At 41.6% G+C, this 25,084-nt stretch overlaps 1 protein-coding gene across 2 annotated transcripts; it reads left to right on the forward strand.

Moving 5' to 3' along the window:
* Window positions 1-7,094: 7,094 nt before the first annotated feature.
* On the forward strand, window positions 7,095-24,774 carry PEX2 (peroxisomal biogenesis factor 2). 2 transcript variants are annotated; one of them, XM_079902160.1, is made up of 4 exons: window positions 7,095-7,232; window positions 17,845-18,002; window positions 21,336-21,429; window positions 21,590-24,774. In XM_079902160.1, exons 2-4 carry the CDS (start codon window positions 17,964-17,966, stop codon window positions 22,522-22,524), a joined length of 1,068 nt encoding a protein of 355 aa, XP_079758286.1. In that variant the 5' UTR covers window positions 7,095-7,232; window positions 17,845-17,963; the 3' UTR covers window positions 22,525-24,774. The 2 variants fall into 2 exon arrangements, with proteins under 2 accessions (XP_079758286.1, XP_079758287.1); XM_079902161.1 differs by lacking the exon at window positions 17,845-18,002.
* The last annotated feature ends 310 nt before the right edge of the window (window positions 24,775-25,084 follow it).

Raw genomic sequence — 25,084 nt, forward strand, 5'->3', positions numbered from 1 at the left:
CCGAGATGATATCCTATCACTAGTGTCCTACTGCATTCCTTGGGAGTGTCACCAGAGCCAGCCCACACTCAAAGGGACAAGATTATACAAGGGCACGAATACTATGTGGTGGGGGTCACTGAGGGCCTCTCTAGGCTGCCTACCACTCCTTATAAAGTTATTGTGGGAATTAAATGGGGCTAATGTATCTGAAATCCATTGTAGAGTGCTTAGCCCATAGCAGCTATTCAACTTGATTCTCCCTTCCTCACTAGAGTAAAAGTTCTTGAAAACAAGGACATTGCTCAGTGACCCCTGCAGTACCTTAGCACCCTGTGAAGAAGACATGGCTCTTACCAACCACTGGAAGAATAGATGATTAATGATACTGACAAAACTGTTCACAATTTAGTTAATATTGTCTCCATTTTCAGAAAGTATAGCCCACGTACCTCTCATTCATCAGGGATTTTTTTTTTTTTTTTTTGGCTGCATTGGGTCTTCGTTGCTGTATGCGGTTTTTCTCTAGTTGCGGTGAGCGAGGGCTACTCTTTGTTGCAGTGTGCAGGCTTCTCATTGCAGTGGCTTCTTTTGTTGAGGAGCACGGGCTCTAGGCGCGCGGGCTTCAGTAGCTGCAGCACACGGGCTCAGTAGTTGTGGCATGTGGGCCCTAGAGCATGTGGGCTTCAGTAGTTGCAGCATGTGGGCTCAGTAGTTGCAGCTCTAGGGCACACAGGCTTCAGTAGTTGTGGCTCGTGGACTCTAGAGTGCAGGCTCAGTAGTTGTGGCACATAGGCTTAGTTGCTCTTCCTGGACCAGGGATCGAACCCATGTCCCCTGCATTGGCAGGTGGATTCCCAATCACTGCACCACCAGGGTAGTCCCAGGGATTCATTCACAGTACAAGAGTGTGGTAGGCAGAATAATGGTCCCACAAAGATGCCCTTACCCGAACCCCCAGAACCTGTGAATAAGTTACATGGCAAAAGGGACTTCAAAGATGTAATTAAGGATCTTGAGATGGGAGATTGTCCTAGATTATGGAGGTGGATCTAATTTTATCACAAGAATACTTAAAATCAGAGAACCTTCCCTGTCTGTAGTCAGAGAAAGAGATATCACTGCAGATTAGTTAGAGAGCTACAACATTGCTGGCTTTGAAGATGGAGAAAGGCGTCCATGAGCCAGAGAGTGTGGACACCTCTTAGAATCTAGAAAAGACAAGAAAATGGATTCTGCCCTAGTGTCTCCTGAAAGGAATACAGCTCTGCTGACAACTTAACCTTACCTTGGTCAAATCAATGATGGACTACTGATCAATAGAACCGTGAGATGATACATTCATGTTGTTTCAAGCCATATGTTTGTAGTAATATGTTACATTTAGCAGGTAACAGAAAAATAATACATAGAGAAAATATGTCAGTTACTCAGGAGAGGGATCATACACAAATACTCTCTAAATGTTTAATGAATATATCATTCTATAACAAGATATTAAACATCATTGAAAGCTAAAAAATCGCTAGTTAGATATAACAATTACAAAACACTGGGCTATTTATTGTTTTTATCACTGTATTATAAGGACATTAGCTATTATCAAAAGTAATAAGAACATAAACTATTGTGTTTTAACTTAACCAACACTTATAGAATATTTGCTATGTGGTAGACACTACTATAGACACTTCATAAACACAAGCTCACTTGGCTCTATTAACCCTAAGTGATAGTTACTATTATCATCCCTGTTTTAAAGACAAAGAACAGACTCAAGGTTCAGAGTGCACAGGTAGTAAGTGGCAGAGCCAAAATTCAAAGCCAAACACTCTGTCTCCAGAGTCCATGCTCTTAACTACCAGTTATGCTTCTTCTAAAATCAGAACCTTATATATTCCCAATAAATTGCTTTGGATACATTTGGGGATTTAAGCAGCGTTTTTTCCATTGTATGTATTTGGGGTTATTTTTCCCTATTCATTCATTCAACAATTACTAAGCACCTCCTATTTCTTGGGCACAGAAGAAAAGAGAAATAAAACAACAAGCTTCCCCTTAAAGCGTCCACAGCTCAGTGACAAGAGACAGAGATGTAAATAGGCAATGATGAGATAGTATAATAAATTCATGCAAGCAAAAGCATCTCTTATTCCCTATCAATGAGTTCATGATTTAGAAGGAAAGACGAGTGCTTAAATAAGCATACCTTGAATGCAACAGTGGAAGCACCTAACTGGTGTTAAGAGACATAAGGAAAGGAATAATATTTGCAGGAACTGGTGTCAGGGGGAGACAATGAAGGGTTTGAAGAAGAGTAACAACGTGTGAAGTTTTGTACTTTAGAAAGATTATTCTGGTGAACAGGGAGGAGAGTAAGCTTGAAGGGTGATAAGGAGGCCACAAATTTGTTAGGAAATAAAATGCAGAGAACATGAGGGTTTGAATTAAGGCAATGGCAGCAAAGATTATTAGAAGAGGGTAAGGTTTGGAGTAGTATTAGAAGGCGTTATGGCCAGAGACCCAGCATCTGCCATGTTTCCCTCCAAGAATAATAATAGCAAAAGAGAACAGTGAGAAGTTAGAAATGGTGGATGTGTAAATACTAGGCAGAGGAATGGCAGCAGAGGGTATTTGGAGCTTGTGTCCTGGTGCCTTTCTAAGGAATTTGGATGTTACCCTGGGGCAACTAGAGTCTGGACAAAGTATTTAAAGTGTTCGATCAGGTAGCACTAGAAAGTAACACCACCAGAAAGACAGAGGAGAGGCTGCAGTGGAGAGAAATTAGAAGCTGGGAAAGGAGACAGCATTGTGGTGTTTTAAAAGGGAAAATTTAGGGCTTCCCTGGTGGCACAGTGGTTAAGAATCTCCCTGCCAGTGCAGGGGACACGGGTTTGAGCCTTTGTCCCGGAAGATCCCACATGCCACAGAGCAACTAAGCCCATGTGCCACAACTACTGAGCCTGCGCTCTAGAGCCCACGAGCCACAACTACTGAGCCCACGTGCCACAACTACTGAAGCCCACGCACCTAGAGCCCATGCTCCACAACAACAGAAGCCACTGCAATAAGAAGTCCACGCACCGCAACAAAGAGTAGCCCCCACTCGCCGCAACTAGAGAAAAGCTCACGTGCAGCAGCGAAGACCCAACACAGCCAAAAATAAAATAAATAAAATAAATAAATAAAATTTTATAAAAAGGAAAAATTTAACTTTCAGTTTTTATTTCATAAAGAGACTGAATTTACAAAAGGAAACATTCCTTTTTCACGATAAACTGTTTTTAAAAGTTGAATTGTCACCAATAATTATAGCTAGCAACAGCTCACGTGGAGGCCCTTTTCTAGTACTTCACATATAGTGCCTCATTGAATCCTCAAGTGTTGTCATGAATTCAGTTAATAATTCAGTTACCTAACCAGGGAGGTTAGGTAACTTGTCCAGGTCGTCCAGTAACTGGTAAAAGGTAGAATATAAATCCACACATTGTGATGCCAGAGCCTAAACTCATAGTCACTATATCACTAAAGCATGTTTAGTAAATCCAGACGTTCACAAATTTCTACAATGTTGTGGTTCAGAGCGTGCAGAGGCCCTGGAATCAGACCATGTAGATTCAAATCCTCATTCTACCACTTAATAGCTGTGAGAAGTTACTTCCCCACTCTGTACCTGTTTCCCTCTCTGTAAGTGGGGATAAAAACAGTACTTGTCTCCTAGGGCATTTCTAAGGACTAAGAGTAAATGCAGAAAAAGGGGTTAGAATAGTGCCTGGAACATATTATACATATGATAAAATTTACCTGTTATTATAAACATTATTATTCCATCCTAAAGTACTGAGAGTACTGATAAGAAATGATGGATATACTGCATGGACCCAAGTATGATCTGTGGTAGGTAGAATAACCTCCCCTAAAAATGTCCACGCACTAATCCCTGGAACCCATGAATATGTTACTTCACTACGGCAAAAGGGACTTGAAGGATGTGATTAAGTTTACGGACCTTGACGTGGAGAGATTATCCTGGATTATCTAGGTAGGCTCAACTTAACCAGAGTCTTAAAAAACTGAAATTAGAGAGATGAAACAACAGATGAAAAGGTAAGACAAATCAGAAGGATGAGAGGATCTCAACCTACCATTGTTGGCTTTGAAGAGGGCCACAACCTAAGGAATGTGAGTGGCTTCTAGAAGCTGAGAACATCTCTCAGCCGACAGCTGGCAAGGAACCAGGGACTTCAATACTACCATAGCAAGGAACTGAATCTGGTCAACAATCTGAATAAACAAAAAACCTGATCCTTCCCTAGACCCTCTAGAAAGGAACACAGACCCGGGGACACCTTGATTTTAGCCCAGGGAGACCCGAGCTGGACTTCCAACTACAGAAATGTAAGATAACGTACTGGTGTTGTTTTGAGCCACTAACTTTGTGGTAATTTGTTACAGCAGCAGTAGTAAACTAACATAAGATTTATGTTTACCTTTTTCCTAAAAGACTCAAATATATTGATTTAAGAACTCTGTAATATGCTAAAATAAATTTAAGTTTTTAAAGTCAGCAATTTTAAACTATGTTGGGGCATAAATCAATGTTGCCTTTCCATTTCTATTATTAAATTCCTTAGAACCTAAAAGTTGCTGAAAGGCTAAAAGAAGGTATCATAAACAAGATGCTATTGTAATTTTTTCATCTTTTCTTTCTTTTTAAAGGTGAATAGTCTAATTTAATTTTTTCTTGAGTTCTCATAATTAACAGATGAATTAAGTATACTTTGATTTTTTTACTAATATACTTTAAGCCCATAGTCAAGTCCTAATAAGACTCTTCATTAAAATGTCAGCAGGAATATATAAATTCTGGGTTTAAAACAATGTGTTGAATTTACAGAGGTAAAGCACTTACTCAATGGCAAAATACACTGTGCCTTGGTTATTATGTACTTTTTCACTGTCTCTGAATTGATAACCACTATAGCTCCAAGAGAGTAAGGGCCGTGTCTGAGTGCTAACCTTTACATCAACACTGCTTAGCAATACCCCTGGCCCCCGGCAGGCTTTTATTAAATAAATGAATGAAAAAAAAATATTTTTAAAGCAAATATACAAAACTGGAAACAAAGTTTCCCTGAAACCTCAGCTTACTAGCTCATTGGAAAACTAAAAACGTTCACTATATCTAGAGATTAAATGGCAAAACCCAGAACCTATGTGAAACATTTTCAATAGAAATTTTAAATGTTCTACACGTTTTGCCCTCTTAATCAGATTCCTTAAACATAATTCAAATTTCTCAACAGCTTGGTATCGTTTTTATTATCAATGGATATCGTGACGTTCACGTGACATACATAAGGCTCCATGAATTAGAAACTGCTTTCTAAAAATGTCCCCTATGTTAGTCTTTTTTTTGGTCCCTTTTTCTCCCTTTCATAAAAATTAAGTGAAGCACAGTACAGATGTAGGTCCACCTGAGAAGTACAATATGGTTGCCTTCCTTCACAACTGCTACATGAAAGACTTGGTCTTCTTCAAAGAGCTAGAACAGCCCTATCCAACATAAGTGTAACGGGAGTCACATATGTAATTTTAAAATTTCCAAAACATTCTCATGTTGATATGTAACCAATATAACAAATGAACAGTTCCCATTCTTTGCTTTTCATACCTTATTTTAGTAATCCAGTGTGCATTTTACACTTAGAGCAGATCTCAATCTGGCCTACCCACACTTCAGGTGGCTAGTGGCTACTAGCTGGCCGACTCGAGCTCTGCAGAAACCTCTCCTTCTGTACCTAAGGGAACAACACACCCTTTCAGCTTGGAGCTCCTACTCTATATCACTTGTACTCTTGGTTCCCATAGTGGGAATTTCATTATTTGGAGAAACCATCACCATCATCCTCCTAGGCCTGACCTGAGAACTCCTTAATGTATGGAAGACAAGAAAATTCCAGCTATCTGTGGTGTTAACTGTGTATCTTTCAGGTAAAAATGAATTTGAACAGTATTAGACTTCACTGAGAAATGTTCTTTTATCTTATCTATAATGTTTTAAATTCTGAATAACAAGTGTTCCACGGGATAATTTAAAAAAAAAAAAAAACCCGAAGCTTTCTTGCATCACTGCTTCTACAGGATGAGCTCTCCAATGTCTATCAATACAGCTATTGTAGGACTGATTGCTCCTGGCGAGAAGGCGGGGCCAGGGGAGACGAGCTCAAACGTTTTTAAGACCTACTGTGTGCAGGAAACTTTACGCACCTGACTTCATTCAAACCAGCCCGACAGTGCCATCCATGAGTAGGCAGTGGCGATTCTCAACGCCGACTACACATAATTGCCTGGTGAACGCTCAAAAAATACCTTCCGTCGGGCCCCAGTCCTAGAAATCCCCCCTCACTTCCCCAGAACTGGGCAACCTGGCTGTCGGTGTTTCTAAGAGCTCAGGGGTGATTCACACCGACCCTGCGGCCGGGAGCTCACGGCCCCCAGTGCTGCGAGCGCGTCCAGCTCGCCCGGTTGGGCCTCCCGAGCCGCGGTTTTGCAGGGTGGATGGCCGACTAGACGGGGCCACCTGCCTCCCTGAGCCTGCAGAGGCCAACAAGCCCCGCCCCCCACCCCCACCCCTACCCCTAAGGCAGCGCCGCGCCGCAAAACTGCCCCAGCTCGGACGCTGCCGCGCTAGCCGGAGTCTCCCTTCCCAATGGAGCTATCCCGCGGTAGGCCCTCCACCCGGGGCAAGCGAAGAGCCCCCGAGACGCGGAGGCGCCCCGCCGCCACTCGGCGGCGCTTGTCCGGAGGCCAGCTGCCGGCGCCCGAGGGCAGGGAAAGCCTTGCTTTCGAGAGCCCCTGCTTCCCAGCGACCCCTAACACCGAGGCCTCTCCACGCGCGGCCCCCCCGCGTTCGCCACTCTCCTGCCAATCAGATACGGATTTCCTCCACTGCCAGCCGACCAATCACCGCGCGCGGGTGTCCTCTTCGGCCCTTCGGCTCTTCGGCTCTTCGGCTCTTCGGCCCTTCGGCCTTCGGCACATGGACATTCGCTGTTCCGCGGCGCGCTAAAGCGTGGTTCTCGTTGGTTTAGTTTCCCCTTTTTTTCAGGCACTTCCGGGTGCTGCGTCACTACGTAAACCCGCGAGTTCCGGAAGCTTGGAGAGCCCAGGTTCTGCTAGGAAAAGCCAAGCTTCCCAAAGAATGTTTCAGGAACAGTTACTTGGAGCGGGGCGTTTCGCAGACTCCTAAGGTCAGTGTCGCCCGAGAGAGCCGGAGTGCGGACCTGAGGTCTTGCTTACAGCTGGGAGGGCGTGGAGTTTCACGACCTTGTAATTGTCGCCTTTTACTTGTTTCCCTGTTGTATTGTCTTCCTGGAAGAGGCAGTCACAATCTGATTTGGGGAAAGGCAGTGAGACAAACGTAAACTCCTAAAAATAGTCTTAGGATCGCACCATTAAAAAGAAAAAAAGAAACACAGCTAGACTTGAGCTCCTTTGCATTCTGCGAAGTGACTTTCTAGACACGCACTTGGAAATCTTTTCCCCGCACTTGGCGGTGGTGAGATTTAACTGTTACGAACGGCTTAAGAATTATTCAGGGTCAAAACTTTAATATCTGATGGTTCATGTAAAATGTTATGTTTGGTACCAAAAAAGTTGAGTATGCTTAAGTTTCCAACATTTCTGAAAGACTATGAACTCAAAAGCAGTTTTAATTTTCTTGGGGAGAAAAAGTTATTGAGAATTTTCTTAGAAAATTGCTTGCGATGAGCGTGTTATGTTTAACATTGATTTCTGGTAAGAGAGAGAATGTAAAAATCATTGTTCTTCTGAGGCCTTTAATTAAAACTCATTGTTTGTTTACTTATTTCTTTAGGTCCCATTTTCCAAAAATACTACATTTAGTGAAAGGGCTGTTCACAGAATCAGACCAAGTTGTTGACCGTTCACAACACGTCTGTATTCTATGATGTCCCTGGAACACTATATACCTGGACAGTTTCAAGCAATTACAGGGAGGCTGAGGTTCCATCCACACCACAGTTTGTCGTCTAAATACCTTCGCATGATGAGTTACCTTTAGTTAAGCCTGAACAGAATAATCTTGGGATGGCTGACGCTTCCTTTTTCTTTTTCACTTTATCTTCTTCCTGATCTTGCCCATATTATCCATTACTTGTATCCAGAAAGATTAGAGTTGAATGGTTTTGGGCCATAAAGAGATTTGGAAGAAAAGAGAGAGTGGAATTAGGAATTATTTACAAGTTAAAAGGAGAACCCCTTATTTTTTTCCTTAGGAAAAAAAAAAGGAAAGAAAATAGAAGTAACAGGACATAGTAGAGAACATGCTAGACTAAATCAAGAGAATTGAGTTCAACTCCTGACCAGGTCTACGTCTTAGCCTTATTCTCCTCATTTTTAGAAATTAGGAGTAGCACCTCAATCTGTGATTTTAAAACTGTTCCATAGGAGGACTTCTGTAGAAATTTACTGGAGCCGTGCAGAGGAGAGATGAAACAAGCAGACCTTCAGCAGTATTTTACAAGAACAGCTATTTTTTCTGTTCTGCTTGAAAAACTGGGATCCCGTTAGGAAGATTAAATTCATATTTTAGACTAGATGATCTGTTTCCTTCTAGCATTAAAATTTTGTTTCTTTGGTTAATTTTTCATTTGTATTCAAGGTGCATTCCTTTGATTATTACAGTTTTTTAAACAATAAAGTGTATATGTTCACAGTTAATTCATTACCAAAAGCCACAAACGTGTCTATATTCAACCTTATTTAATAGATACAAATTTTAAGTTTCTTTCTTTTTGATCAGAGTCGTACTTCCTTTTCTCTTTTCCCCCTACTTTTTAAAATTTTAGCCATAAAATTTTTGCTTATATTTGAAGCTCATAGTAGTCTTTGCAATAGGGAAGGCAGATGTTTTCCATTTTCCATTTTTGGTAGCTGAACCATAAAGATGTTAGCAGTGTTACCTAACCTCACGTTACTAGTAAATTTCCAAGGCCTGGCCCCATGTTTTCCTCACAGCATCAAGTATATTTTAAGTTTCTTTGCCTCTTGCACTCCACCATGCTCCGGTTCCTCTAGCACAGGAAAAGGTATGCAGTATGCACAATCTTTATTTCTGGACGAAAGTTCTGCTCTGAATCACTGCCTCTTTTTTTTTTTTTTTCCCTCCCTTGATTATCTGGGTTGGACAACCTAGAAGCAAATTGGACTTTCCCTTTTTTCTCTTCACTGTGAAATGACAGCAGTTTCTAAACATTCCATGTTCCTCCTCAGTTCCTTTGGAAGGTGGAAGAAACCTCAGGAGGAAAGCCCCAAACTGCCCGCACTTGCCCCGCATCTGTAATCCTGGCACTGCAAGTGCCATCGCTGTGATTTCTGGATGTGGATGTGGAAGCAGGGAAGAGGATGTCTAGCACCCTCTGTACTTCCCATTGTGGGCTGTTAACTTCCCAACCTTTTCCCACCTTGGAATCAAAATGCCCTTTTCTACATTGCTTTTTATCTTGTTTCATTTTATTTTCCAGAACTCTTCCTTCTTACCTGCCTGTCAATAAGGTGAGATAAAATTTCATCCCAGTTTTCTTTTCTTTCTTCTTATTATAAAAACATGAAAACCAAGAGCTCTGGAGTAATTCTGTTTGATTATGTATACCCATTCCTTTACAGTGTCAGGCAGGTGAGTTGGCATTGCCTCTACCTTGTGTATGGTGTATGTTCATAATAGTTAAATGAATGTTTGCACCTCCTTTTTTCACCCCCGTATTCCTTTGGTTCAGATTTGATATTGAGTCTCTTTGAATGGTTCTCTGACCACACGGAAAGACAGGGAAAGTAGATGAGGTGCATCCCAGGCAACTCGGGCAGCTTTACCAGATTCCTTGAATTTCTTCCTGTCTACGGTCCTGAGAGCTTGACTGGCAGGCTGGTGTTCAGAAAGGTCATGAGGGAAAAATTCTGTTTTGAGCTCTGTGGGATTGAATTTGATCCAGGCTTACCAAATACTCATACTACTAACTTCCTTTTGTGTATTCCACCATTTCTCTAGTGTTTACCAGAGATTTACTAAGCACCAGCTTGACCTTAAACAGGTTGTCAGTCTTCTCTTAATTTTTTACTTCTTAAAATAGGCTTAATATTTACTGTGTTATGAGGATTAAATGAGGTAAAGAACTGTAAAGAAAATGTCTAGTGCCTCATACATAGTATGTATCCCATGGTACTTCCTCCTTTTCCATTGCTAATACCTCTGTTCCTTCATGGCTCTTCTCACATTCTCTCAAGTGCCATAAAATGTGCAATTAAACCTGTGTTCCAATAATCTTAAAGTCAGTTAGAATTCTCTTCTTAGGCAATTATATCCTCAGGTTTTTTTCCAGATTTATAGAGTACTTAAAGATCTATTTGCTCTGTAAGTTTCATGTAGTTGCTGTTTGTTCATCCTTGGATTGCAATTTTTGCTGTAGTTCATGCCTGCAATCTTCATCTCTTAGTACTTAGCCACTTAAAATAGCCCCATCTGCATGTCCTGCAGTGCCATACTGAAGTGTTTATGTTCATCTTTTAGGTCCATCATCACCTTGTCCATAGAGGATGATGGTACAGAGCATGGCCCCACCACTTCTGCCTGTGTGATTTTCATACAAGCCAGCTCATCTCGCTGTGCCTCAGTTTCCTTGATTTAAAACACAAATACTGAAAGAACCTCTTTCATAATATTGTAAGGATTAAATGATTTAATATTTAATTTTGCAAAGGACACTTAGCTGTGGTCGTTGCTTATTAGCACTTCATAACCAGAAAGTAAGTGGTACAGGTTTACTGCAGTTGTAAACTCACAGATTGGTTGGGTTTCTCTTCCATCAGGCTTCGCTACTTTTTTTCCACGAGTATTGAGTCTGTCTCATGGGTACCACCGTTCTGATTTCTCCGCTTTCTCTAGCCTTTTCCAAACTCATGTTCGACATGAACCATTTCTGCAGTTGGAAATGACTGTTCTTTTATTTTTTTCTCTTCCTCTTCCAAGGTTTCCTAAAATCCTATAAGGATTCTAGAGAGGTAGACTTTTTACAGTGCTTTTCTTTTTTTTTTTTTTTTTAACTGCTAAAGAGCACAATGTGGTAAAATGACTTACCCAGAGTCACACAGCCTGTTGGTAAACCTGGGCTAGAATACAGAACTAATCAGAAGCAGTTTAACTCCCCTCACCCACGTTCACTCAGACATCTGCTCTTTATTTCCACAATGTGCTTTCTTTCTCAAAGACTCAGAAGTATCAACTTTCTGAAAGAAAAGATGATGAGTGCCGTGCTGTCTTCTTAAAAATGTATTTGTGAAGTGAGGCCGAAGTAATGGGCAATTCTGTTCTCAGGTTTAAAAAAAAGTATTTTGTGTTACTTGTAGATACTTGAGTAAATAACCATAAGTGAAATAGGTAAGGTGCTCAATTGTGTACGACTAATTATAGTCTTGAAGACTGTAGTCTTTGAGTTGAATTCCCAACTGTCTCCAAATAAAAAGAGTATTTCCCCTCTAATAGGCAAGTTACTTATCATTGTTTGTCTTTTTGAGAAATGTATACTATTTGGAACTTTATCCTTCCAGATATATTTTAAAGACATTTTGTTGCGTACCCACTAGCACCCCCAAAAAGAAAAATTCTATTTGGAAATTGATGAGGATTGCATTTAAGTTAAGAGTAATTCAGAGATCTAGTGTCCATAAGGGAATTTTCAAATTCTGCATGTCTTGTCTGTATCCAAATGAGAACAATTGGGATTTGTATCATCAGATATCTGTAAACTATTGAGACTTAGTTCATATTTGATGAAAGAGAGGAACAAAAGAGCAGTGACAAGTCACTTAGCAAGCCTGTGGCAGAAGTGGGATTTGAACTTACAGTTGTTGATTTCTAGGCCTGTTCACAGTGCCAGAGGTCACTGTGTTCTAATGGGTCCCAGCCATAGCTTTTTCTCTTTTGCTCATGTTTGAAATGTGTTCTGGGAATCAGTGTCCTGTTAAATCTCTCTTTGATGCATGTCCCATTTATTAGTATTGATTTCAATACAATGGACAGTAAATCTATCTGACTACACAAAGGAAATAAAATAGTAGGGTATAGGTTCAAAGCTTAAGATCTCGGGTTATAGAACTTTTTTCATATAACCTCCTAATATGAAATGCTGATTAAATTTTTTTTTTTAAAACCTAAAAGGCAAAAATGGTCTCTTCCATTTTGATTACTAGAACCTTTAGGATAGTGTGGTAGCAACATTGTTATACTAAAAATTAGTTGATTATTGTGGATCTAGAAAAGGATAGTCTGGCAGGGAGCGGGGGTGCATATGGATGGGTTTGAAACCTTAGCGATTACGTGGGAATCACATGTTTCTGCTGACAAAGTTTACAGGACTGTAAATTTAAGTGTAAAATTTTTGTCGGCAGTATGCATTGACAAACATGCCTAATGGTAATACATCTAGTACTGAGCATAACAGGTCAATAATAATGTGTATATTGATAGCAGTAATGTAGGAGATGTTACTTGGTATTATAGGTAAAAATCCATGTTATCCCCTTAATCATAATTACATTAATATTGACAGGCCCTTGACAATACCCACATTATTATTGATAGATTTCTGTCAATAGCATATTTTTAAATAAAATATATTCATTCATAATTTGTACTATACTCAATAAAAGCTCTGGAATACATCCTGAAAAATGCTGCTTCCCTCTTTAGTGAGATACAGTCATTTGTTTTGGTTTTGGAATGCAATATAGATGACAGAGTTTTATTTGGGGAATGAAAAGCTTAAAAAGAAAGCCTGAGTTATTTAAGGGATAAGGTTATATATCGCTGCTCTTAGTAAACGAATTTTCAGTTGTTTTTTTCTCTGTGAAAGAAAAGCAGTGTGACCTGTCTAGTGATAAAATACCAGCAGGAGACCTTTTTAATAGTTTTTAGTGCTAGATCATTTTGTCTTAAACATATTTATGTGACAAGTTAATGACACTAACCCTCATAGGTGCTATACTTTTTATCTGGTCTTGATTTTTGCCTTAAGCCTCTTTTTCACATATCCTTAACATAGCATCCTTCACTAAACATTAATTTATTTAGTGCCAATTATGCTTCTAATTAATTATTGTATAAGTCTCTTTGCATGGCCGTACATGTTTCCCCCTGGGTTAACTTTTTAGAATCTTAACTTAGTATAGTTTGGGAAATGGGGAGTGGGGAGGAAGAGGTTGATAGGATTGTGTATTAAAAGAATGAGATTTCACGGCAGAGTAGGAAAAAGCATCACCTGATTTTGGCCTTCTGGAAAAATCAATTTGAATTAAATCTGATGGTGTTTGTTTCAATTCAAAACAATCCCAACTTTTTTGAAAAAAGATTAGTTTGTATTTTTTTTAACTATTCAAGTTTGAGCCTACTTTTGTGAAATTAGATGCTAACCTACAAGAACCAATAATATGGGATTTTTAATACTTAAACTCTTGAAGGTAGAAGTAGACTGACCAATAGTTGGGTGTGGTTAGCGATCAGTGTAACAGTCAGGAAAGCATTGGTTTACCAGAAGAGTTGGGGATTTTTGATTCAAAAATGGGAGGACACTGTAATCTTTTTTATTTTCATAGTTGTCAGTGAAGCAAGTTAAATTACTATGACTTGTTCAGAAAGTTATTAATAAGCACCTTAGTTAAGGCCCTTGAAAGGTTGCAGAAGTCCTGTAACTGGGGCTTCCTTGGTGGCGCAGTGGTTGAGAGTCTGCCTGCCGATGCAGGGAATACGGGTTCGTGCCCCGGTCCGGGAAGATCCCACATGCCGTGGAGTGGCTGGGCCCATGAGCCATGGCCGCTGGGCCGCTGAGCCTGCGCTCCGCAACGGGAGGGGCCACAACAGTGAGAGGCCTGTGTACCGCACAAAAAGAAAAAAAAAAAAAAAAAGAAAAAGAAGTCCTGTAACTGGTCTTCCAGAATTGCAGTTTTCCTTTTCTTCAACTTCTTGAACTCCACCATCAGATTAATCTTTTAAAATTTATATCCTGTTATGTCTCTTCTCTTCAGTGATTACTCATGGCTACAAAATCAATGCAATTTCCTTAAAACAGGGTCTTTTTGCAGGGTGTTGACTCTTCAGCCAGTCTCTCCTGCCAAGCCCTTAAGCTCTGGTCACAGCAGGCGACTTTCTTCTTTATTTCCTAACAAGTGCAAAGACATTGATGGGAATTAAATAACGAAGGACGCAGCTCCTGTTGGAACCCATCCCTGCGTTTCCCAGATAGACCATGGCCAGTGTCAGTGCTTGCATATTTCTGGATGTTGCACAACATTATATGCAATTTTTCTCTTTTCTGCCCCGGGGAGTTTTGTGACCCTTTATAGTGTTTTCCTATTTTGAGATCCATTCTTTGCTTCAGAGATCAATGGCTAGTCTTGATTACCATAGCATCCTATTTCTTTAGAAATGCTTGACTAAAAAGAAGTTAACTGAGACTTAACTATTTGGACCGAATCTCTGGTACCTAGGAAAATGCCCAGCATTTTGTCGGCACTCCATAAATATTGGTTAAATTGAGTAGCCATTTGTCAGAGAATTCGAATTCACTGAAACACCAACTTCTTACATTAGACTGAGAATAACTTTATGTGATTTTAAGGCACTTGTGGCATTTTTCTGTGCTCTATACCCATTATGGGCAAATATTATTGTATGACAGTGGAAGGAAGAAGTTCTATAATCAGATGAATGGAACTTCTAGTTATTTCGATTTCATCAGTTTCTTCTGCTCTTGAGCACTGCCCTTCTCTAAAGCCAGTATTCTAGAATAACTGACCTGCCAGAAGGCAGCGGGGGGCAGGGGGGGAGGAACTGAATGGGGTGTGTTGGTGAGGAACCAAGGTTGGACACCCGTCTTGGACTGCCTGTATCAGGCCCTGTTCAGCGAAGCACCGTAGAGTCAGGTGCTATCGGTGTGCATTCTGGAGGTTTCTCTGCTTCCGGATCAACAGGCACAGCCACGTGGATGCAGGTGAAACAGCCCAGAGAGCAGGTCATGCTGGCACCCACCCCCGTTCTCTCGGGATTCCCACCCCAACATCTCCTCTCAGATAAGATGCAAGTGAAGGGTGTGATGAGTTCCACTGGACCATGTCTCTCCCCTTCCCGTCCGGCCCCCACACATGCCCACATCAAGGTGCCATCACGTTCACTGTGTAGCTGCCCCAATTATGTTTTAATGGTGTAGTCAGTATTTCCTGGGGAAAAAAACATTCTTTTACCACAGGTCGACTGAGGTATTAGATGAGTAATAATGAAGATTTCAGTCTTTTCAGATGAGATTTGGTAAAATCCACCGAGTCTTTTTCTTCTTATGCTCATCCCTAACCAAAGTAGCAATAGTACAATAACAATACTGCTTTCCCGTTTCCAAACCACTTTCATAACATTATCTGCTTTAATCTCACCAGCATTGTCAGGTAGTGGTTCATTTCCAACTTCTAGAAGAATCTGATGCTAATGACTTTTTTAAGATTACATAGCAACTAAATGACCAAGCTGGAACTTGAGTCCAAGTCCATCTGATTTTAAATCTGGTCTTTCTACTCTGTCACAGTTGCCAGACAAGAATATAGAGCAATAGGAAGGCTATTCTACTTTAACAAACTATGGTGCATAATGGACAGTGTCTGTTCTATGTTTACAATTAAAAGAAGTCACAAAAATGACTAAAATGTTGGAAACTAAAATCTAAAACAAAAAAAACAGAGAAACAAATTATTTATCTGGAAGAGCAAAGGCCAAAGAGTAGTTAATAATAGTCTTCTGCTCTAGTAAAGAGTCTTCTGTAGGGAGGAGATCGAGCCCAGCTGTTCTCAATCTACCCCGAGGCCAGGCCTGGGGCGAAGAAAAGGAAAGAAAAAAAAAATGTTAAACTGTAACAGAAGGGATAAGAAAGAATTTTTTTGATAATAAGGATTGTTAAATACTGGATTGGTTAGAGAGTGTGTTAAGTCTTCTTTTCTGGCAGCCATTAAAAATTCCTGTCTTTACTAAATGTCCGTCAGTATGATTCCTCCAGAAATGAGGGAGTTGAAATAGATGATTCCTCTGAGAAGCCACTCTCTCTGAGCAGTTTCTCCCTACATACAAGTAAGGGACCTGAGAAGAGATAGGTCCCCTCAACCTCCAGTTCATCTGCTCTCAGCAATGTTCAGTCAGTACAGATTCACTACCAAACTACTCATTCCACTGCATATGGGATCAGCAAATCTTTACTAAGCAACTACTGTGTGCCTGTCTTTGTGGTAAATTCTATAAGATTACTAAGAACTGATTGTGACTCTAATATCTGAAGATACATAAATTGGCACAACTGGTGCTCTAACACAAGCCATCCTTCTCATCTGACCCTCAACTGAGAAGAATAGCAATCCATCCAGTTTAAGTTGGGGGCAGGGAAGGGGTGAGGGGAGGGGACTGGTAGTGTTGGACTTGATATCGATGTCCAGTATGATCCGAGCTTTTTCAGGAGTACTTTTACAAATAAGAGAATTTCCCCTATCTTGCTGACCACAGAATACGAAACCTGGGGAAGACGCCGAGTTGTTGATACTGTTACAGTAGAAGAGTTGCATATACCGTATTCCCACCTATCCTGAAGGATTTATAGAATTTTGCATGAGGAAAACTGAGTTAGGTATCAAAGTCACTTTGTGGGTGGCAAGCACTTTGAGAAGCAAGTATGAGGCACTTTCCCTTAACTAGTTTATGGTCAAGTTAGGGAGAGAAGATGTATTCACACTACTGAAATCACAGTACAAAGAGTTGAGGGCTCAAGCATGTGACACGGACAATTGTTGTCAGAGTTAAAAATGCTGACAGTGGGAGTTGGAGGTAATTATGAAGGTTTCGTGGAAAATGTTGTAACTGGGTTGGAATGTGAAGGGCAGATGGTTGAGGGCGGTAAGAGGAGTTGCTGGGGAAGGTAAGTGTTTTAGGTACATGAGAAAAGGTACAAAGGCAGGACCGAAGGATAGTCTGCAATTAAAGGTTCTTTGGTGAATAACGGGTTATATGGTTACAGAGATGGAGACAGAATTGAGTTAGGTTAGGTCTAAGAAGTTTGTACTTTATCCCAGGGGCTATAATGAGGTAAAAAAGACATGATTTGGTAAATAAGAATAAGTAACTTTATAGAGTTTGGTTTGCTTATGAGGTTTTTCAAATAGTGTTTTAGTTTTTTCTTTTCTTAATTACATAAATGTTATGTTAATTAGAGAAGATTTGTAAACTGCAGAAGAAAGTGAGAAAAATAATCACTGATGATTTTTTACATAAATTTTGGGATTCTTTTCTATTGAGATAGTTTTAAGATTTATGGAGTGTCTTTGAGAACCTTGCAATACCATCTACCTTCGCTAATGCCTGACTTGTCCATCACCTTGCCTGCTTCCCTTGTGCAGACCTTGGTGGGAGTCTTTAAAGTGAGAGCCAGGACAAGACTTTATCTTTGCATCCCAGGCATCTGGCAGGGCTAGGATGTATTGATGTTCATAGAAATTGTGGAATCTGTGAATGGTCTCAGTCTCATAAGGACTACTTAATAGCAGAAAGAGAAAGCCTGAATCAGTGAAGATTTGTAAGAACCTCTGTAGATCTAGGAATGAAAACCAAGCAGAAATGAGTGGGAAGACCAGCATGCAGCATTGAGCTGTATGGGTGATAGATATGACCACAAAATTATGAATTCAGCTTGGAAATGGACTAGCCCAGTAATTTGCAACATCACCTGGGAACTTGCTAGAAATGCAAATTCTTGGCTCCCACTCCAGGCCTACTGAATCAGAAAATCTGGAACCGAGGGACGCAATCTAACAAGGCCTCTGCATGTTGAGTGCCGAGGTTTGAAGAGCGCTAGACTAGAAGCACAGAGAGAGACTACAGGAGTGTGATGCGAAGACCCCAGCAGAGAAAGATTGAAAGGCCAAAGGTTTGTGTTAGCAGTGAACGTAACCCATGAAATGCCACAGTAGCTGGAGTAGGAAACCATGAGAATAAGATGATGTTGTTACAAAGAAAGTTGAATGTGCTGTAAATGGACAAGATCTACCTATCTTTAGACCACTGCCTTCCTGATCGTAGCATTTAAATAGATCAAGTAAATTTAAAATAGATCGGTCCCATGAGAGGGGGCTCACACTCAAAATCTCCACCCAGATTTTCTCTGTCATATCCCCATAACTGCCTACTGAGCTTTTCCACTTAGCTGTCTCACAGGAGCCTGAGATCTCTAAAACTACACAGATTTATTGTCTTTCCCTTCAAATCTATATCTCTGCATGTGTTTCCTATTTCAGAGAATTGGACTACCATCCACTTCATTACTCAAGTCAGTTATTCTTGGCTTACTTCTCACTAAGTCATGTCCATTCTTCCACCTCCAAGCTTTCAAAGGTACCTGCTTTTATCCATCCCCATTGATACCTTTCTAATTTAGACCATCATTAGTTTCTCAGTAAATCATGTTAACAGTCATCTTAATTGGTCTCTCTGCCTCCAGTCTTTCAGCCTCTGATCCATTCTCCATGTGGCCAGAACAAGCTGTCTAAAATGCAATGATTAGTTCTTTGCTTACAGCCATTCAGTGGCTCCCTCATTACCTTCTTGATAAAATGCAGCCTTCTCAACCCGGCTTTTAGAGCCTTTAGCTTCCGTCTTTTGCTTTCCTTTCCAGCCTGATCTTTTGTCCTGACCCCTCCTGTCCTTGGCATCTAGCGTTCCCTCTGTTGGAGTGGTTTTCTTACCTTCTTGTATCTGCCTGACACTGCTGATCCTTCAGGTAGCTGCAGAGATCTTGCCTCCCCCCAAAGCCTTCTTGGGCCTTCTGAGGTCTAGGTGCAAGCAAAATGTTCTGAAGTTCCCCTTGCACATCACCTATCACACCTTATTGTAATTGCCTGAGTGTTATTTTGTGCAGCACACTCTTCCTTTCCCCCTCCTCCCACTCACTAGATTATAATCTCTGCAAGGGTTGAGACTGTCTGTTCTCCCATTTTATCACTGGCTCTGACACATTCATTGGGAAACAGCAGATGCACAAGAAACATGTTGAAAGAAGTAGTAATCAACAGTCTGGATATGGTAACTTGAAATAGTTTTAAAGGTTTTTGGATGGGAATTTGTATTTTCTACCCTTCACCCACCCTAGACTTTTGTGTTCACTACTCCACTCATCTAGTATTTGCAGGAGGCGGTCTGTGTATCAGGCACTGCGCTAGTTGCTAAGATTCAGCTGTGACAAGACTGAATCTTCGCAACAGGGCTTATCCTCTAGTGGAGGAAATAGTTCAAAAGTAGTTTACGGGGCTTCCCTGGTGGTGCAGTGGTTGAGAGTCCGCCTGCCGATGCATGGGACACAGGTTCATGCCCCGGTCCGGGAAGATCCCACATGCCACGGAGCGGCTGGGCCCGTGAGCCAATGGCCACTGAGCCTGTGCATCCGGAGCCTGTGCTCCACAACGGGAGAGGCCACAACAGTGAGAGACCCACGTACAGGAAAAAAAAAAAAAAAAAAGTAGTTTACGAACAGTAAATACATAAAGGCCAAGAAAGAGGAAGGACAGGGTGCTAAAGGAACAGCTAGAGAGGCAGGTAACTCATATTTGGAGGGTCAGAAAGAAGTGGTCCCTAAGCTAGTACTTAAAAACTTAGTCTCATGTGAGTTTTTCAGTTAAAGAATGGGAACAGACTGTTCCAGGTGATGGGAACAGACAGCAAATGTCCACTAGCGAACAAGAGAGGGGGCCACTTTGTGACTAGAGGTTGAAGCATTAGGAAGGAAAGCAGCCTGGGGGTAGGTTTAGGGAGGCTTGTGTTTTAGAAGGATTGCCGTGTGGGAAATGCACTGAAGGACGCAAAAGGTAAGATAGACCAATTAGATGTCATCCAGCGGGGAGCTGAGAGCAGCCAGAATGAGGAAAAGGCTGGGAGGGGATAGAGTCGTGAATGGATTAGAAAAACAGAGAAGAAAGGGCACTCTGTCCTAATCCCCTTCTTTCTTTCCTGTAGCTCCTGGCTAGTGTGAGGCAAGGATTGCACAGAACTTGCAGCCAAAATCCGCACTGTTGTAGCTTATAGGCTGCCAAGTCAAGTCTTGAGGGAGCTGCAGGAAGGGGGAAAAAGTTGAGATCACCCACCCTATTTATCAGTGAGAAGCATTCCTGTCATGGATCTGGTTTGAGAAGAAAACAGCACTAAACCACCTATTATTTAGTAGTTATTTTTGTTTGTTTTTGTATAATTTTGTAAAAAATTATAATAGAATTTGAAAGAACTTTAGAGGTCATTTTGTCTCCGGTCCTTAGTTTTGTAAGTGAAGAAACCAAAGCAGAGGCATGGTGAAATGACTTGACCAAGGTCACAATTGCTGCACAGTTGGTGAGAGTGAACTTCACGGGGATCCCTGCCTCCATCTGTAGCTTAGTGTTCCCTTAGTGCCTCGGGCCTTGCAAAGGCCTTTTGACGGCCCAGAGATCATGATCCAGCTCTGTGTGTTGAGGGCCTGTTTTAGAAACTAAATTTAAAGAGATTTCTTGTCATACATTGGATTTTCCAGTTCATTAATAAAATGTAAAATACCTAAAGTAAAATGTAGAATCTCTAAACTCCTTAACAACAGTAGCTGCTGGGTGGTTTAATCTCATTGATTTGCACAAAATAGGCATTTAATAAATGCATTTTGAATGAGTCAGTCATACCCAGCTAACCATTAATCAGCTTGTTTCTATTTCATTTTAAAAGATTTTTATCCCTATAGCACCTATTTGTTTCCTTAGTGTTTTTATGAAATGATCTCAGTGTCTATTTTTACATCATAGTTTCTTTTTCTTAGAAAACTGTATGTGCACCTTAATAATGACATTGCTGCATTCATGTTGCTTTGTGCTACTATTTATTTTCTATGAGTGTGTGCTAGAATAATAAATACTTACTGGTTAATTTTGTTTTCTCCTAACTTCCTTTACAAATGTAAAATGTTCTTGAGACACATTAAATGACTTGTTGAAAATATTCCTTCAGAGTCAGTAGAAGTGCTGGAAATTAAACTGAGGTCTTGACTTACCATCCATTGCAACGTTCCACATAGTTCATCATATTTATTAAGTTCGTGTATTTAATAGGTCATGTTATTATTCAGCCTCATCGCTGTTAGCCTCAGGATTTTATCATCTCCCTTTAAAATATCTCACCCAGGAGGACTACCTAGGGGAAAGTTTGTGGAAAAAAGATGCAACGTGCTAAAACTTGTTATTCCTTTGATTAGGAGGGCCAGAAAAAAAGAATGGAAAGAAAAGATAGGAGAAGAAAGGAAAGAAGAGAGGGAGGAGAGAGAGAGAAGAAAGAGGAAGAAGTTCCAAGTAAGAAGTGACTGTTTACTGTGCTGCTTTGATGCTACTGAAAGCCCATCTCCTCTGTGTCCTGTGTCATTTGTGTGTCACAGTTTTCCAAGTGTAAGTCGAGAAGATAGTACAAGATTGCAACTGTTTGATGATGGTTTCTAATTGTACTTTTTCCTAGAGACCTTTAGAGAAGGCATGGCTTCCAGAGATGAGAATATGAAGCGGACAGACAGAGTGCTAAGAATAAGCCAGTTGGATGCACTTGAACTAAACAAGGCCCTGGAGCAACTCGTTTGGTCCCAGTTTACTCAGTGCTTTCATGGATTTAAGCCAGGGCTGTTAGCCCGCTTTGAACCAGAGGTGAAAGCATTCTTGTGGCTTTTCTTATGGAGATTCACCATCTACTCTAAAAATGCCACCGTGGGACAGTCAGTTTTGAATATTCAGTACAAGAACGATTCTTCCCCAAACCTGAGATACCAGCCACTGAGCAAAAATCAAAAGCTGTGGTATGCCGTCTGTACAATCGGTGGGAAGTGGTTAGAAGAACGATGCTACGATTTGTTTCGAAACCGTCACGTAGCATCCTTCAGGAAAGCCAAGCAGTGCGTGAATCTCGTGGTTGGACTTTTGAAGCTGGGCAGGTTGATTAATTTCTTGATTTTCCTCCAAAGGGGCAAGTTCGCAACTTTGACCGAGCGTCTGCTGGGCATCCGTTCCGTGTTTTGCAGGCCCCAAAATGTCCGAGAAGTAGGCTTTGAGTATATGAATAGAGAACTCCTCTGGCACAGCTTTGCCGAGTTTCTGATTTTCCTCTTACCACTTGTCAGTATCCAGAAGTTGAAAGCCAAGCTCTCTTCATGGTGTATCCCTCTGACCAGAGCTCCAAGCAGTGACAGCACGCTGGCCACCAGCGGCAGACAGTGTTCTCTGTGTGGGGAGTGGCCCACCATGCCTCACACCATAGGCTGCGAGCATGTTTTCTGTTACTACTGTGTGAAGAGTAGCTTCTTATTTGATGCGTCCTTTGCTTGTCCTAAGTGCGGCACAGAGGTCCACAGCCTGCAACCACTGAAATCAGGAATCGAGATGACAGAAGTGAATGCCCTTTAGAAGCTAAAATTGTTTCCTCTGAGGAGAACTGTATTTTGTCTAAATCCTTAGCATGAATCATCCTAAGCATACTATTTAGGTATGTCTTATGAGGACATGTGCTTCTCAGCCACTGCCCTCTGTTCCTTTCCAGGCACGACTAAATTCTGCTCACACTGGAAACCACATGATTCTAAACATATGATATAAATGGTAACATATTTTTTTTTAATCATTGCATTTAATTTTTAATGTCAAGAATAATGGATAGGGCTTCCCTGGTGGCACAGTGGTTGGGAGTCTGCCTGCCGATGCGGGGAACGCGGGTTCGTGCCCCGGTCTGGGAGGATCCCACGTGCCGTGGAGCGGCTGGGCCCGTGAGCTGTGGCCGCTGAGCCTGCGTGTCCGGAGCCTGTGCTCCACAACGGAAGAGGCCACAACAGTGAGAGGCCCGCATACCGCAAAAAAAAAAAAAAAAAAAAAAAGAATAATGGATAGTTTTTATCAAATGACCACTAAGAATGCTCCTTCATTCTACTACTTCCTGGAAAGAGGTTAGACTCTAAAAATAAAAGATTGTGGTGACTCTGAGATGAGTGGGCATTTATTTTCAGAAATGACACCATAACATCATAAAATGACAATAGTAAGACCTGTTGTTTTAAACTTTCAGATCTGATGTGTCAATTGTAATTTTAAGTTCTTCTCTGAAGCCAGCTTTTAAAGGATTCAGTCAGCTTCGTTCTCAGGCCAAACGATGGCCACCAGAAGCTCAAGACTTCCGTTTTACCAGCTTTCTGATCCCACTGGCCTGAGAGCTTCTTGCCTAATAGTTCTGGCGAAGTCCAGGAGCTCACAGCTATTGGTCAGCCCGAGATTATGTGCACATTCCTAAACCAGGATGGAGAAATACTGCTCCCGATCATTCAAATGTGGGTGACATACCCTCACGAACACCCCATGCACCTAAAGGAGGACAGGAAGCAGTTCACCACAGGTGTTCTTAGGAGAATGGTGGCCGCCAGAAAGGGGAAAGCAGTAGATCCCAACTAGAATCTCCCTTTGCCTTCTATATCCCGGAGTCTTTATTTTACCAGTGATCTACTTTGATAAGGACATTGGTCGTCTGAGACTGCAGTAAATGGTCTCAGAGACTGCAGTAAATGGTCGTCTGAGACTGCAGATTTGAAAGGATGAAATAAAGTTAACAAGATTTTGTTCTACCAGCAATTTTGTTATGGTGTTATTTTGATAGCGAATTCTGAGTAGGTGCCCACATTGTCATAATTTTAACATGAAAACACAATACACCTACGCTAACTAACGGTTGTCAATATTATAGGGTTTTCTTCTTCTCTACGGACCCTAATGGCACTTAGTACAATTTTTTTTTCTTTTTTCATTTAACATCTGCCACCGCCACCATCACTAAGTGATAACCCCCCATGAGGTCAGAGACTGTGGCTGTTCTGCTCATCATTGGCTAGCCAGAGGCTGCCTCTGGGTTCCAGTGTACCAAGAGACATCTTGTTAGCCAGTGATGAAACCTAACATCACAGGTTGGGTTCTGCAGAAACAGATGTCAAAAAGGGTTAGAATATCAATACAAGATAGTGATTAGGGATCCACGCCTGTGAAAGGAAATGGTGAAGAAGCAGGAATAGCAGAGGAAACAACTGTAAGCCAGGCCTGCCAGCCTCGGCCAACCCTGAGGAGATCTCTGGAGCATTTTGTCTTTCAGGATGTCCTAGGCGGGGCCAGAGTAGTCAGGCCTTTGACCTCCACCTCTCAGACAGTGGATGTGGCCTCAGGGGAGGGCACGACCTCAGGCCTGGCAGCTCTGCACCCAGGGCGGACCCTGAAGGAACTGAGAGCTGAGGCAGCCTGCGGACCTGACTCACCACAGTGAGGCCACAGGGCCATCCTCAAAGGAGGAGCCGGTGGCTACCCCAGTGGGTATCACAACCGCTCCCATCTCTCTGTCTTTTTTCTTTATAGTTTCCCTTCTTTTGTTTTCCCTGCTTTTAAGGATATTTGGCACAGAGCACATTAAGGGCAGCTGGCATTCACCTTCTCATCAGTGGGTGTACACTTAGTGCTGCCTCAGGGAGCTTCACCTCCCCTCAGAGACGCAGGCCTGCTGGCCAAGCTGCTGTGACAGCCTCAGACTCTATCTAGTCCCTGCTGCCCTGTGGCTGCCAGGAGACTTACCTGAACCCTGGTGCTTCTGTTCCCACCCCCCAGCGGCCTCAGGGCCCAAAGTTCACGACAACTGGGTCGCATTTAGCTACATTAACGTTCATCCCTGAGTGTCCCCCTTTGAGAAAATAAGAACTTCCACACTAACATTTTTCTTTTCTCTCCCGTGCAACTTGTCCTCAAGTCAGGTTTGCTACTTGTGTATTTAGTGTATCCAAGTGGCTTCAGTGATCGTATCTAAAATACATCCCTCCAAGCGAACACAAGGCATGACCCACTCCCCTGTTCCCAGCTCCCCCACCTTCAGTACTTAGCGGCTGTGGGGTACGGACAGGTTTATTTAACTTCTCTGAGTTTCAGTTTGCTCAACCTATGAAATGGG

Source organism: Stenella coeruleoalba (assembly GCF_951394435.1).
Source record: "Stenella coeruleoalba genome assembly, chromosome: 17".
NCBI lineage: Eukaryota > Metazoa > Chordata > Mammalia > Artiodactyla > Delphinidae > Stenella > Stenella coeruleoalba.

Coding starts and splice junctions, on each gene's coding strand:
- PEX2 (XM_079902160.1), top strand. CDS start 17,964: ATGCGAAGACCCCAGCAGAGAAAGATTGAAAGGCCAAAG. Junction 18,003..21,335: donor GAAAGATTGAAAGGCCAAAG/GTTTGTGTTAGC, acceptor TCCTTTGATTAG/GAGGGCCAGAAAAAAAGAAT. Junction 21,430..21,589: donor GAAAGAGGAAGAAGTTCCAA/GTAAGAAGTGAC, acceptor ACTTTTTCCTAG/AGACCTTTAGAGAAGGCATG.